We start from the raw sequence: 12,310 nt of genomic DNA, 5'->3' as shown, positions 1-12,310 counted from the left end.
ACACAGAACCATGCTCCTGGGTGGGTACGGTAGATACAGAACCATGCTCCTGGGTGGTAGACACAGAACCATGCTCCTGGGTGGGTAGACACAGAACCATGCTCCTGGGTGGGTACGGTAGATACAGAACCATGCTCCTGGGTGGGTAGACACAGAACCATGCTCCTGGGTGGGTAGACACAGAACCATCCTGGGTGGGTAGACACAGAACCATGCTCCTGGGTGGGTACGGTAGACACAGAACCATGCTCCTGGGTGGGTAGACACAGAACCATGCTCCTGGGGTAGACACAGAACCATGCTCCTGGGTGGGTACGGTAGACACAGAACCATGCTCCTGGGTGGGTAGACACAGAACCATGCTCCTGGGTGGGTAGACACAGAACCATGCTCCTGGGTGGGTAGACACAGAACCATGCTCCTGGGTGGGTAGACACAGAACCATGCTCCTGGGTGGGTAGATACAGAACCATGCTCCTGGGTGGGTAGACACAGAACCATGCTCCTGGGTGGGTAGACACAGAACCATGCTCCTGGGTGGGTAGATACAGAACCATGCTCCTGGGTGGGTAGACACAGAACCATGCTCCTGGGTGGGTAGACACAGAACCATGCTCCTGGGTGGGTAGATACAGAACCATGCTCCTGGGTGGGTACGGTAGACACAGAACCATGCTCCTGGGTGGGTAGACACAGAACCATGCTCCTGGGTGGGTAGACACAGAACCATGCTCCTGGGTGGGTAGACACAGAACCATGCTCCTGGGTGGGTACGGTAGATACAGAACCATGCTCCTGGGTGGGTAGACACAGAACCATGCTCCTGGGTGGGTACGGTAGACACAGAACCATGCTCCTGGGTGGGTACGGTAGACACAGAACCATGCTCCTGGGTACGGTAGATACAGAACCATGCTCCTGGGTGGGTAGACACAGAACCATGCTCCTGGGTGGGTAGATACAGAACCATGTGCTCCTGGGTGGGTAGATACAGAACCATGCTCCTGGGTGGGTACGGTAGATACAGAACCATGCTCCTGGGTGGGTAGACACAGAACCATGCTCCTGGGTGGGTACGGTAGACACAGAACCATGCTCCTGGGTGGGTACGGTAGACACAGAACCATGCTCCTGGGTACGGTAGATACAGAACCATCCTCCTGGGTGGGTAGACACAGAACCATGCTCCTGGGTGGGTAGACACAGAACCATGCTCCTGGGTGGGTAGATACAGAACCATGCTCCTGGGTGGGTAGACACAGAACCATGCTCCTGGGTGGGTAGATACAGAACCATGTGCTCCTGGGTGGGTAGACACAGAACCATGCTCCTGGGTGGGTAGACACAGAACCATGCTCCTGGGTGGGTAGACACAGAACCATGCTCCTGGGTGGGTACGGTAGACACAGAACCATGCTCCTGGGTGGGTAGACACAGAACCATGCTCCTGGGTGGGTTCTCCTTCTACAGCACTGCCACCACCCAAGTGTGGAAATGAAAAGCAAATCACTCGCATCCTTTTTAAAAATGCCTGAAAATCCATCTTTCAACAGGCCAAAAGGGAGAGGAAATGATCGCACCTCCCTTAGTCAAGTGTACTACCCCCCCACACACCTCTTTATAACCCCCTCCCTTTACACCCAAACTGTGCAAGTCTTTTTTCTCTTTTTTTTGGGGATGATTAGAATTAGTTATTTTTGAAAAACATTTTTGAATAGTTCAACTAGCAAAACTGGCCAGTCTACAAGCACACGTTGTGAGCTTGTAGACTGGCCATTTTAACTATTCAAAAATGTTTTGCAAAATAGTAAAAAAAAAGGCAAAGAAGTTTAGGGATAAGGGGTTTAGGGATGAGGGGTTTAGCGGTGACGAAAATGGAGTGTTTGACTGTACTCTGTACTGATTACATTTGTGACTAATAAAGTATTCAACCAATCAAAGGCATCGAGGCGTACGACAACTTCAACGCCGATGGACGCAGCACCATCCTCACCGAGACGCTGCGCCGGGTCTCGGTGGACGAGTCCGCCGGCGGCTTCCGGGGTCCCGAGTCCATGCGCGGGTCGTTCCGCGGGCCTCCTCCGCCCCCCATCATCATCTCTGGACCCCAGGGGGGAGGGGGTGGCGGCGGCGGCGGGGGGCTCCCCGGGAGCGGCGGAGACGGCGGGTACCCGGAGAAGCGCAAGCCGTCGCTCATCCTCAACCCGCTGGCGGCCGCTCGGAAGTTCTCCTTCATGGGGAACAACGGGCAGTCGGGGAACAACAACGGGCCGCAGTCCACCACCATCGAGGACGGAGTCAAGGAGCTCTCTGAGAGGAAGTTCTCTGTGGTTCCTGAAGACGACCAGGTGGAGGAGGTTCTGCCCAGGTACAGTACAGTACAGTATAGATAGGGCTGTTATTGCACATTTAAGTTTTAAACCATTTAGACCTAAGTTTGATTCTACAAATCCTGACAGTTTTCTGAAAAACCCATGTCATGACCCCCAAAATTATCTGTGATTGGCCGCCGACCCCCATCTGAAAATATGTCATTCCAGGAACCCCCCAGAAGCAAAGATTTTAGTTTTAAAAAACGTTTTTTGTGCCACATTTTCACGATTTCTAAAAAATTGCAGATCTACAAGCTCATAGTGCGGCCGCCCTATACGTGCTATTTTTCAATGGCTAAAGTATAATATAATGCTTAAACACCAAAAGGGGTTCCCGCCCAGAATGTGTTAAGACCATCATTTTCACACAAATGGAAACAAACTGGAACAACATATTTCCAGATGGCCAATTACATATATTTTTGGGGGTCCTTGACATGAAAATGTTTGGGCACCACTAGAAACATGAGGTTTTTCAGGATTTAGATTTAGAAGGCAGAATCAGTTCTCAAATCAGAATCAGAATTCTAAACGGGTCAAACCCTCATCATCCCCGACGCCACGCATTAAACATTAAACCCTCATCCTCCCCGACGCCACGCAGGGGCAACCTGTACCACCACGGCCTGCAGCAGCTGAGCGGCCAGCGGCGCCAGTCGGTGCTGGCGTTCATGACGTCGTCGCAGGGCCAGGGCCGCAGGGAGCTGGTCCAGTCGTCCTTCAGGAAGAAGCTGAGCATCACGCCGCAGTGCGACATGGCCGCGGAGCTGGACATCTACTCACGCCGCCTGTCCAAAGACAGCGTCTACGACATCAGCGAGGAGATCGACGAGGAGGACATGGAGGTACAGTAAGAAAGCGGCACGAAAGGGAACATTTCGACAATGCATTGTATTAAACCCAAAGGCGTTAGCAGCGATACCTTTACATGTCTGCACTGTGTCGAAACACGGGAGCCGTCAGCTGCTGCCGCGAAAAACAACAATCCTCTTCCACCCTGTGGTCTGTGGATGCGTGCTGCTTGCCTTGCTGCCCTGCAAGACGGACTCCGTTGCCATCATTTATAATCCAATTCATAACGTTTGGGAAACGTAAAACTCCCTGCCAAAGTTATAATAATAATTCGACTTCAAATTCACTTTGTGTGTGTGTGTGTGTGTGTGTGTGTGTGTGTGTGTGTGTGTGTGTGTGTGTGTACACTCACAACTCTGAAAATCTCACATCACAACTGTCCAATAAAAATAAGGTTCTGTTCAGAATGTATCGTCTCCCAGCTTTCCACAAAATAATAGCAAATGCTCGATAGTGGCCTCGATAAGCCTGCTCGATAAGGTGATCGTTATCAATACAAATGAACGAGCTCCATCCCTACCTGTAATTCAAACCATATTCTGTATGTGAATATTTCAACATTTTAACTGGTCAGATAAGTTTCAGGTAATGTATATCTGTGATTTATTTCAGTTCCCATGCCTTCCCATGGAGTGATGTTTTGGTCTGATCTGTGTTGTCTTCTCCACAGGAAGCGTTTGCAGACGAGCGGGAGGACATCTTCGAGACGACGTCGTGGAACACGTACCTGCGCTACGTCACCACCAACAGGACCCTGGTCTACGTCCTCGTCTTCATCGTCGTGGTCTTCATCCTCGAGGTATACATTCAGAACTTCTTGACCTTCAACAGTTATTTATTGCACTTACACCCGTGACACTAGGAACTGTGAATACTCTAGTACTTTATATTTGTATGTATACCTTCTCTGATTGCAATTTTGCACTGATCTCTTGTGATACTGCATTGCTGCTATTGTATATTGTCTGTTTTAAAAACGTTGATGTACTATACTGCACTTTTGCCCAAGACAAATTTCCCCTCGTGGGACAATAAAGTATATCTCATCATATCATCTCATCATCTCATCATAAGCAATTATATAAGTGGATTTGGATACGTGTGCTGTTGTCCACTCGAATAAAGGTTCAAAATTAATGTTCTCCTTTTTCCCTGTTTCACATTCAGGTTGCCGGTTCAGTCCTTGGCATTTTCCTCATCACAGAGTAAGTGTTACAATGTACAGTAGCTACTATCTACCTAATACTGTACATGGACTGCATATATAGCGCTTCCAAAGCGTTTTACAGTTAGGTGGGGTTTAAGGAATAACAGCATTTTTTCATGTTAATTTGCCCATTGTTTAGCCCAACCTTTCTTACATTTTATTCATTTTTCATGAGCTGTCAAGGCCGTGATGAAGTCGTTTTTCGCCATTAGGCATTCCCGCATTAACTTCCACGTATGATGATGATGTCATGCGCATACTGTTTATTAGACGATACAGTACAAAAACAGAGAACCTTTTTCTTTTTAGCTGATATATTTCTTTCGTTTGGCATTTGTTTCTTTCAACAGCTGCACTAAAGTGCAAAGATAACAAAGCTTTGAAAAGTGAACCAGGCATAAAGTTCAGTGTTGGAATTAACCTGATCTCAAGCCAGTTTGAAGTATCTCGTTGATTTTGATAAACCTAGGGTTTATCAAAGTATTTTTGTGAGATTGGGTTGATTGTATAGATTGTACACACGGACATTTTGAAAACATGACCAATGACAAAAAACTCCCATACAACAATGTGCAAACCCAGCAGCAAGATAGTAGAATACAGATAAGTAGAAGACTTCTTTTTAGAATCGACCTCAGATCTAAATGGGTGTAACACGCCGGTTCTCCCAGAAGCCATTCATTGTCCCGTGTCCCCCTCCCAGTAAGATCTGGAGGGAGGAGGCCAACCCCTCGGCGCCCAACTACGTGGACGAGCAGCATCCCAACGCCTCGTCGCCTGCCGTCCACCTGGCGGTCATCGTGACGCCCACCAGCGCCTACTACATCATCTACATCTACGTGGCCACGTCGGAGAGCGTGCTGGCGCTGGGCTTCTTCAGGGGCCTGCCGTTGGTGCACACGCTGCTCACCGTCTCCAAGAGGCTCCACGAGCAGATGCTGAGCGCCGTGCTCAGAGCCCCCATGGCCGTGCTCAACACCATGAAGACTGGTGGGTTGTGTGTGTGTGCATGTGTGTTAGTGCGTGCGTGCGTGCCATTGCGTGCGTGCCCGTGTGTGTGTGCGTGCCCGTGTGTGTGCAGCAGTGGCTCAGGGGTAGAGTGGCCGGATGGAGGCACAGTCATCTAGAAGAGGGTCTGTCAGAGTTGGTAACCAAATGTACCCTCATACTGCAGATCTTTAACTCTTGAGAGTATTTGGTTTCATTTCACGCTTGTACCTACTGTATGGTACCAACATCAACATAGCATGGAATCGTGGACAAAACCTTATCCAACTATTAGAAAATTCTTTCGTTTTTTTGGTCATCAAATGGCGGTCCGTGGCTCAAATGCAGAAAACTTTAATGGGCCTTGATATGAAAATGGTTGGAATCCACAGTCTCAGACGTCGGACGTCAGAGTGGACGTCACAGGTGGACAACTGGACATGCTTCACATGGAAGCCAAGACCTGGCTAGGAAACCTCCTTTCTAGTTATTGTGTTGTGTTCAATTATAAGGTCAAACAGAGTCAGGTGCTGCTATTATAACATTAAGGCTCGCTGGAAAGGCCCGCTGCTACACGAAATGGGAAAGAACCTTAATTTAGGATAATTGGCAATCCGTCGTTGGATTATAGCTCTGACGTTTCCACGCGTCCTACGGTCTAAATGGGATAATTGGCAACACCTGTGTTTATTCAGTTTTATGCAGTGCTTAATTTGTAACTCGTTAGGTACCGGAGCTCAAGGACCACACATGCGCATGCGTGCGTGCATGTGGGGGACCCTTTCGGGTTTAATCCGGTTTTATGGCAGTTTTTTTTTTTGTTGTTTTTGGGTTCTATTTTTGTTCTATGTGGTTGTTTTGGTCTACGCGCGGGCCACCTCGCCCGCCACAGTGTGGCAGCCGGGCAGTAACAAACACATTATTTTTGAGTGGTGCAACCACTCCAAGGAACAGCAATGTCCGTGTTCACCTACAGTATGTACCTATGTGTCCGCCTATGTGTCCTATGTGTTAATGAGCACGAGTATGACTATTAGTACCAGTAGGGGTGCTGTTGTGCGAAACAGAGAGAGAGAGAGAGTGCTGCACTGTTGTCTGCTATGAGAGAGAGGAGAGGGGGGGGAGTTGCAACACTCAGTTCACATGGGTGTGATTTTAGTAAATGGGTGAGAGAATAGAATACCTATAAGTTATAAGTTAACTATTCAAAAATGTGTTTCAAAATGGAACCAAAAAAAAAAATAGACACTAAAGCATTTCAGATGACTAAACTATGACTAAAAAAAGTAAAAAGTAAGTTTTATTCCAGAGACTATAAATGAAGCATAACTACACCCTCCACTCCTCCCGCAGGGCGGATCATGAACAGATTCACCAAGGACATGGCAACCATCGACGACATGCTGCCCCTGGTGCTGTTTGACTTCATACAGGTGGGAGACACCATGTACACAAAGTAACTAAATACATTTACTTAAGGCGAGACACCCCAGGTGAATAGGGAAAAAAAGTTAAATAATAGCTATCACAATGAAACTTCTCCAGTTGATTACTTATATTAAAACTAAGATTTTTTGTATTACAAGTTTTCTGAAATTATATGTTTAAATATGCAAATTAGGCATTATATGCGCTAATTTGCATACATTTCGGGACGATAAATCTGAAGATCGGATAAAGCCAGGTTCAAAATTATCATTTCATTTTGTTGACACATTAGAGACAAAGAAAATTACACATGGGATTTTTGATATCTCTAATTATCACTCCACAAATCAGAAAATAGTGTCAACAGGCATAAAAAACCCAATTTTCGGCATTTTTTTGGTATAAAATGTGATGTAAATCAGGCTGTGAATGATATATCAACAAATCCATGTGTAAATGTCTGCGGAATATAGTTAGGAATAAGACTGGAAAGTTTGGTGTATGTGAGTTCAACTGAAGTGGAGATTCTTTGTCCCAAGTATGAGGAAAACTCATTTTGAGAAAACAGCCTTTTAAGATTTGTATTGTAAAATTCCAAAACGTTTTATTTGAAGCCACTATTTTGAGACAAAATATCTCATCCAAACCTTGGCAACAACATATAATGGCATATATCATTGGAAAGGTCTGGACCTCAAGCTGACTGTGGTCTGATCCAAATATGGTCACTTCCTTTGTACCAACAACCAATCATGAAAATAGAGATGGTGGCTTTTCACCCCGAAAAACGAGCTGTCATTGGCTAAAATAAACTATCCAACTAAACATCTAAATCTGTATTTTTAATGTGTATTTTGCTTTAGTTTGAAAGAAAACATGTTTAGGAAGCAAAATAGCAAAAAAAAAAAAAAATGAAAAATCATGATTTCACCTGGGGTGTCTCACCTTAAGTACGATTTTGAGGAATTTGTACTTTACGTACTGTATTTCCAATACTTTCACTTCTACTTCACTACATTTTGGATCCAAATATTGTACTTTTACTACATTTATTTGAAGACTTTAGTTACTAGTTACTTTGGAGATTGTAATTTTAAAGAGCTTCTAATCAAAATTAGATTGGTTATTTTCAAAAGATGTTGTACACATTTTGAACTTGTGAAATGGGACATTCTGCAATATGAGTACCGGTACTTTTACTTTTAGTACTTTAAGTGCATTTTGATGCCAACACTTTTGTACTTTTACTTGAGTACATTTTTTATACATACATCTACATTGCAGTATTTATACTTTTACTTGAGTAAAACATTTGAGTACTTTTTCCACCACTGACACAGGAATACTTTGTACCGGGAATACTTTGTAGATGAGTGGAACCAGCATGTTGAACATACAAGCAAATCATACACATCTTCATTGCTCAATAAATATTCCGGATCAGATCAAACAGACTAAAAGTCAAAGTCGTACGATTTAATTGTCACGCACATTTCCACAGTGAAATTTGTTCTTCGCATTTAACCCATCTCTAGGTGCGGTGAGCCGCAGCCGTGCCCGGGAATCATTTGATTAGTTGATTTGACCCCCCAATCCAACCCTGCGCACTAAAGAGTAGATCTTAACCCATTCTGACCTGAGATCAGATTCATACGAGGTTTCCACTGGACACACACTGGTCTGATTAATCCCATTCTGACCTGAGATCAGATTCCAAAAATGTCAGTCGTTCTTCGAATTTTCAAAAATAGCAGACCTACAAGCTCATAGCGCGCCACCGAGTGGCGCGCTACGAGCTTGTAGATCTGCTATTTTTAAATAGCTAAAGCATGACATGATGCTAACACCAAAAGGGGTTCCCGTTCAGAATGGGTTAAAGACTCTTTAGGTCTCAAGAAGGTCAACAACGTGTTGTTTCTCCTACCCATCTGGAGAGAGTCAAGGCCTCCAAGGCCGTTAATGTTGAGGCCATGGTTATTATAGAGAGTATGCACTCGCATGATTTTCCCATCAGGACACGCCCCCCTCATCTAGACTGAGTGGCAAAACATTGAGCAGCATGGAGAGTGTTGGAGTTTAGAAAGCGCTCGTTGAAAATCACTCCACTGTCCTGCGTTGAAACCGACATTTAGAAACCGACCTGTTTCTAAATGTCACATAATGCAGGAGGCAGCAAAATGTTGTTATTGAAAACAAGCACTTCCAAACTCTGACACAAAAATTATCAAATGCAGGGCATTTCTTGACAGAAAGTAGCTCATTACGTTTCTATGGTGGATTTTCATGAAACAAAAACTTTGCAGACAGAAAGTGGATAATTCAATATTTTCGTACAGCTGCAATGTTGGTGAGTTTAACATTGTTTAATGCAATCAGTCAGGACTTTTCTGTTTGGATGAATGGGCTGTCAAGGCCAGAAAGTAGTTTTTTGCCAGTCAGTGGGCGTTCCCGCATAACTTCCAGGTACGATGATGTCACGCGCATACCCTCTATTCAAGTAAATGTTTATGGATTATTTTGCTCCGACACTCACCATTGTTCCTCCTCTCCTGCTCTGTCCTGTGCTGTTGGCCACGGCGTCTCCAGTTGACCCTGATCGTTCTGGGAGCCATCTTCACCGTGTCCATTATGCGGCCGTACATCTTCATCGCGGCCATCCCATTGGCTGTCATCTTCGTCTTCCTCAGGAAGTACTTTCTGCGAACTGGTCAACAACTCAAAATGCTGGAAGCTGAAGGTAATCCATCAAAATAACAGGAAATAAAATAAAATGCACATATCCCACATTGTTCAGTTTCTGACATGTGCACCAATATGGTTCCACAATCTAGATGAGAACCTGAGCTGCACTGCGTGTAGGGTCCGTTCGGAGATTGTGGAATAGTTGTCTGGCTACGGCGAGACTAGGTCCGTTATCACAGTAGTTCTGACATGACATTTGACATTTACTGACTCAGATGACCTACACATGAACCTGTACAGTATACAGTAAGGTTACGTAGCAGGTATAGGTCCCCCGACACTAACAAACATCTGGCCTGTACTAGAGCTTAATTCTTGGAACTCTCAGCAGCAGTTATAGCGACACTTAAAGGTCTGCATGCAGAAGGATCTAAAGAGAGATATCTTCACAGGTACTGAGCACAACATGCACATGCTACTGTATACATTTGAGACACAGCATGGAAATAAGCCTGCCCTGCAGCGGGCCATTTAGGGATACAATGTGTGCTGCAGACAAAAAAAAATAGAAACAAAGCAGAATCATGGTGACAACTAAGCTCAATGTAGCGTTCGGTTCACGCTGGAAAAGTACCTGGCAGAAGGATGCTATACGCACACCAGTCTTAATAGTGGTGCCAGCTCACAGCAGAAACATCTAAAAAGATGAGTCTTAAAAAGACAAAAGAGTGGCCCCGCACACTGATAGCCAAAGTGCCGATTTTATTTATTAGGAAACCTCACACGTTTTGGCAGATGCAACTGCCTTCTTCAGGAAAAGTTCTTCACGCTGGAAAAGGCAACACGAGAACATGATAGTAGATACTAGAAGCAATAAAGTCTGAACTCAGGAAGTAAGAGGGGCAGAATGCTGGGCATCTCCACTGCCCTCCAGCATGCTGGCGCTGTGCCAGGGGTCAAAGGTCAAGCTCATGGGCGAAAAAACACCCGGAAAAGAGGGCGGGAGAGGATGGAAGAGTCGCCTCTGTGGGGCTGGACTAGTTGTGGGAGAGAGAGAGAGAGAGAGAGGCACGTACACCACGTTGTGTACGTGCCAGTGCCACAGGCCACGAATAGCAGACCTACAAGCTCACAGTGCGTCGTAATGCGACACATTGTGAGCTTGTAGGTCTGCTATGTTCGACGTTAAATTTAGCATAATTCAGACTCATAGATGTGGTGATTGTTTTCACGTAGTAGGTATACAACATAAACACTATTTGATTTCTACAGGTTAGCTAAGGCCATGTTTGCCTATAATGCCTATGTTTGCCATATAATATTTAATATTTAGTATTTGGCCACCGGACCCCAATCTGAAAATATGTTGTTTCAGGGACCCCAGAAGCAAAGATTTGAGTACAAGCTCGTAGCTTGTAGATCTACTATTTTTGAAAAACCTTGAAAATGTGGCACGAATGTTTGAATATATATTCTTTCAGAGCGTAGGTTTTTTTGTAGCATGGAGCTCAGCTCTAGAAGCCAAAGTGTAGACAGTGTTCCTGGCCTGCCAACGTGTTCTGGGTGGAGTTCCAGAATGGGGGCGATAGGAAGTGCTCATGTTCCAGTGTGTTGCTCTGAGCAGAGATCATGATGACAGAGGGACATCCCTAGCTGACGACGGCCACTTCCTGGAGTACGTGCCATGTGCTTGTGCCATGATGTGACAATGTAGTCGCTTTGGTATGGGTGAAAAGGTGAAAAGGAGCAGCTTGGACTCCTCATGCATTGAAGGAAGAATGAGGTCAGTCCGCTGCCCTCCCCAGGTTGGCAGAGGAAGTGTAGCGCCCAGGATTACATTAGATTATTATTTTTAAAAAAATGATATAAAAAAAATATATAACGTATTTGCCATTTTTGTCCTGTTTTTTTAAGATTTGTTTTGACGGGAAAAGAGGGAGAGAGAGAAGGGGAGAGACACACAGCAAAGGTCGTCATGAACAGGACTCGAATGCGCGACACGCTGTCGGGCCAGAGCCTACATGTAGCATGATGCTCCTGGACCACTAGGCCAGCAGGCGCCTGGACCACTAGGCCAGCAGGCGCCTGGACCACTAGGCCAGCAGGCGCCTGGACCACTAGGCCAGCAGGCGCCTGGACCACTAGGCCAGCAGGCGCCTGTACCACTAGGCCAGCAGGCGCCTGGACCACTAGGCCAGCAGGCAGCAGGCGCCTGGACCACTAGGCCAGCAGGCGCCTGGACCACTAGGCCAGCAGGCGCCTGGACCACTAGGCCAGCAGGCGCCTGGACCACTAGGCCAGCAGGCAGCAGGCGCCTGGACCACTAGGCCAGCAGGCGCCAGGACCACTAGGCCAGCGGGTGCCCATTTTTAAAAACATATTAAATAGTTCAAATAGCCGATCTACAAGCTCACAACGTGCCAATGTAGATCGGCTTGTTGAACTATTTTACAATGTTCTTCAAGATAGTGAAACATCCAGTAACCACTTCAACGCTACACGTTGCTTTTGTACGTTCACTTGAGTACATTTTGAACGGGACTTGTACTTGTTAATGATCTATATTGCAGTATTTATACTTTTGGTATAAATAAAGTAAAATATTTGAGTACTTCTTCCTCACCACCTACGTATTTCATGTGGTTAATTTGTCCACGCAGCAGTCCAGATGGAACCTGCAGTTGGAGCAAAGAGGTCACACTGCAGAGTGCTGACGAATACAGCCATGTTTCTTTTGCACATTTCAACAACTGTGCTTTTGGACAGTCACTGAATGTGTGTT

The 12,310-nt window shown here is 45.8% G+C and overlaps 1 protein-coding gene across 2 annotated transcripts in view; it reads left to right on the top strand.

Moving 5' to 3' along the window:
- cftr (CF transmembrane conductance regulator) overlaps positions 1-12,310 on the top strand; it is a 61,239-nt gene that overhangs the window by 35,879 nt on the left and 13,050 nt on the right. For both annotated transcript variants that reach the window (XM_080762459.1, XM_080762460.1), the window contains 7 exons: positions 1,942-2,368; positions 2,977-3,217; positions 3,895-4,023; positions 4,392-4,429; positions 5,135-5,421; positions 6,772-6,851; positions 9,433-9,583. In XM_080762459.1, coding sequence (XP_080618585.1) covers positions 1,942-2,368; positions 2,977-3,217; positions 3,895-4,023; positions 4,392-4,429; positions 5,135-5,421; positions 6,772-6,851; positions 9,433-9,583 — 1,353 coding nt within the window. The remainder of the gene's footprint in view (positions 1-1,941; positions 2,369-2,976; positions 3,218-3,894; positions 4,024-4,391; positions 4,430-5,134; positions 5,422-6,771; positions 6,852-9,432; positions 9,584-12,310) is intronic.

This window comes from Protomyctophum bolini, assembly GCF_963924005.1.
Source record: "Protomyctophum bolini genome assembly, chromosome: 4".
NCBI classification, from domain to species: Eukaryota; Metazoa; Chordata; class Actinopteri; order Myctophiformes; family Myctophidae; genus Protomyctophum; species Protomyctophum bolini.
The sequence above is the reverse complement of the archived record's forward strand: the minus strand, read 5'-3'. Positions and strand labels throughout refer to the sequence as shown.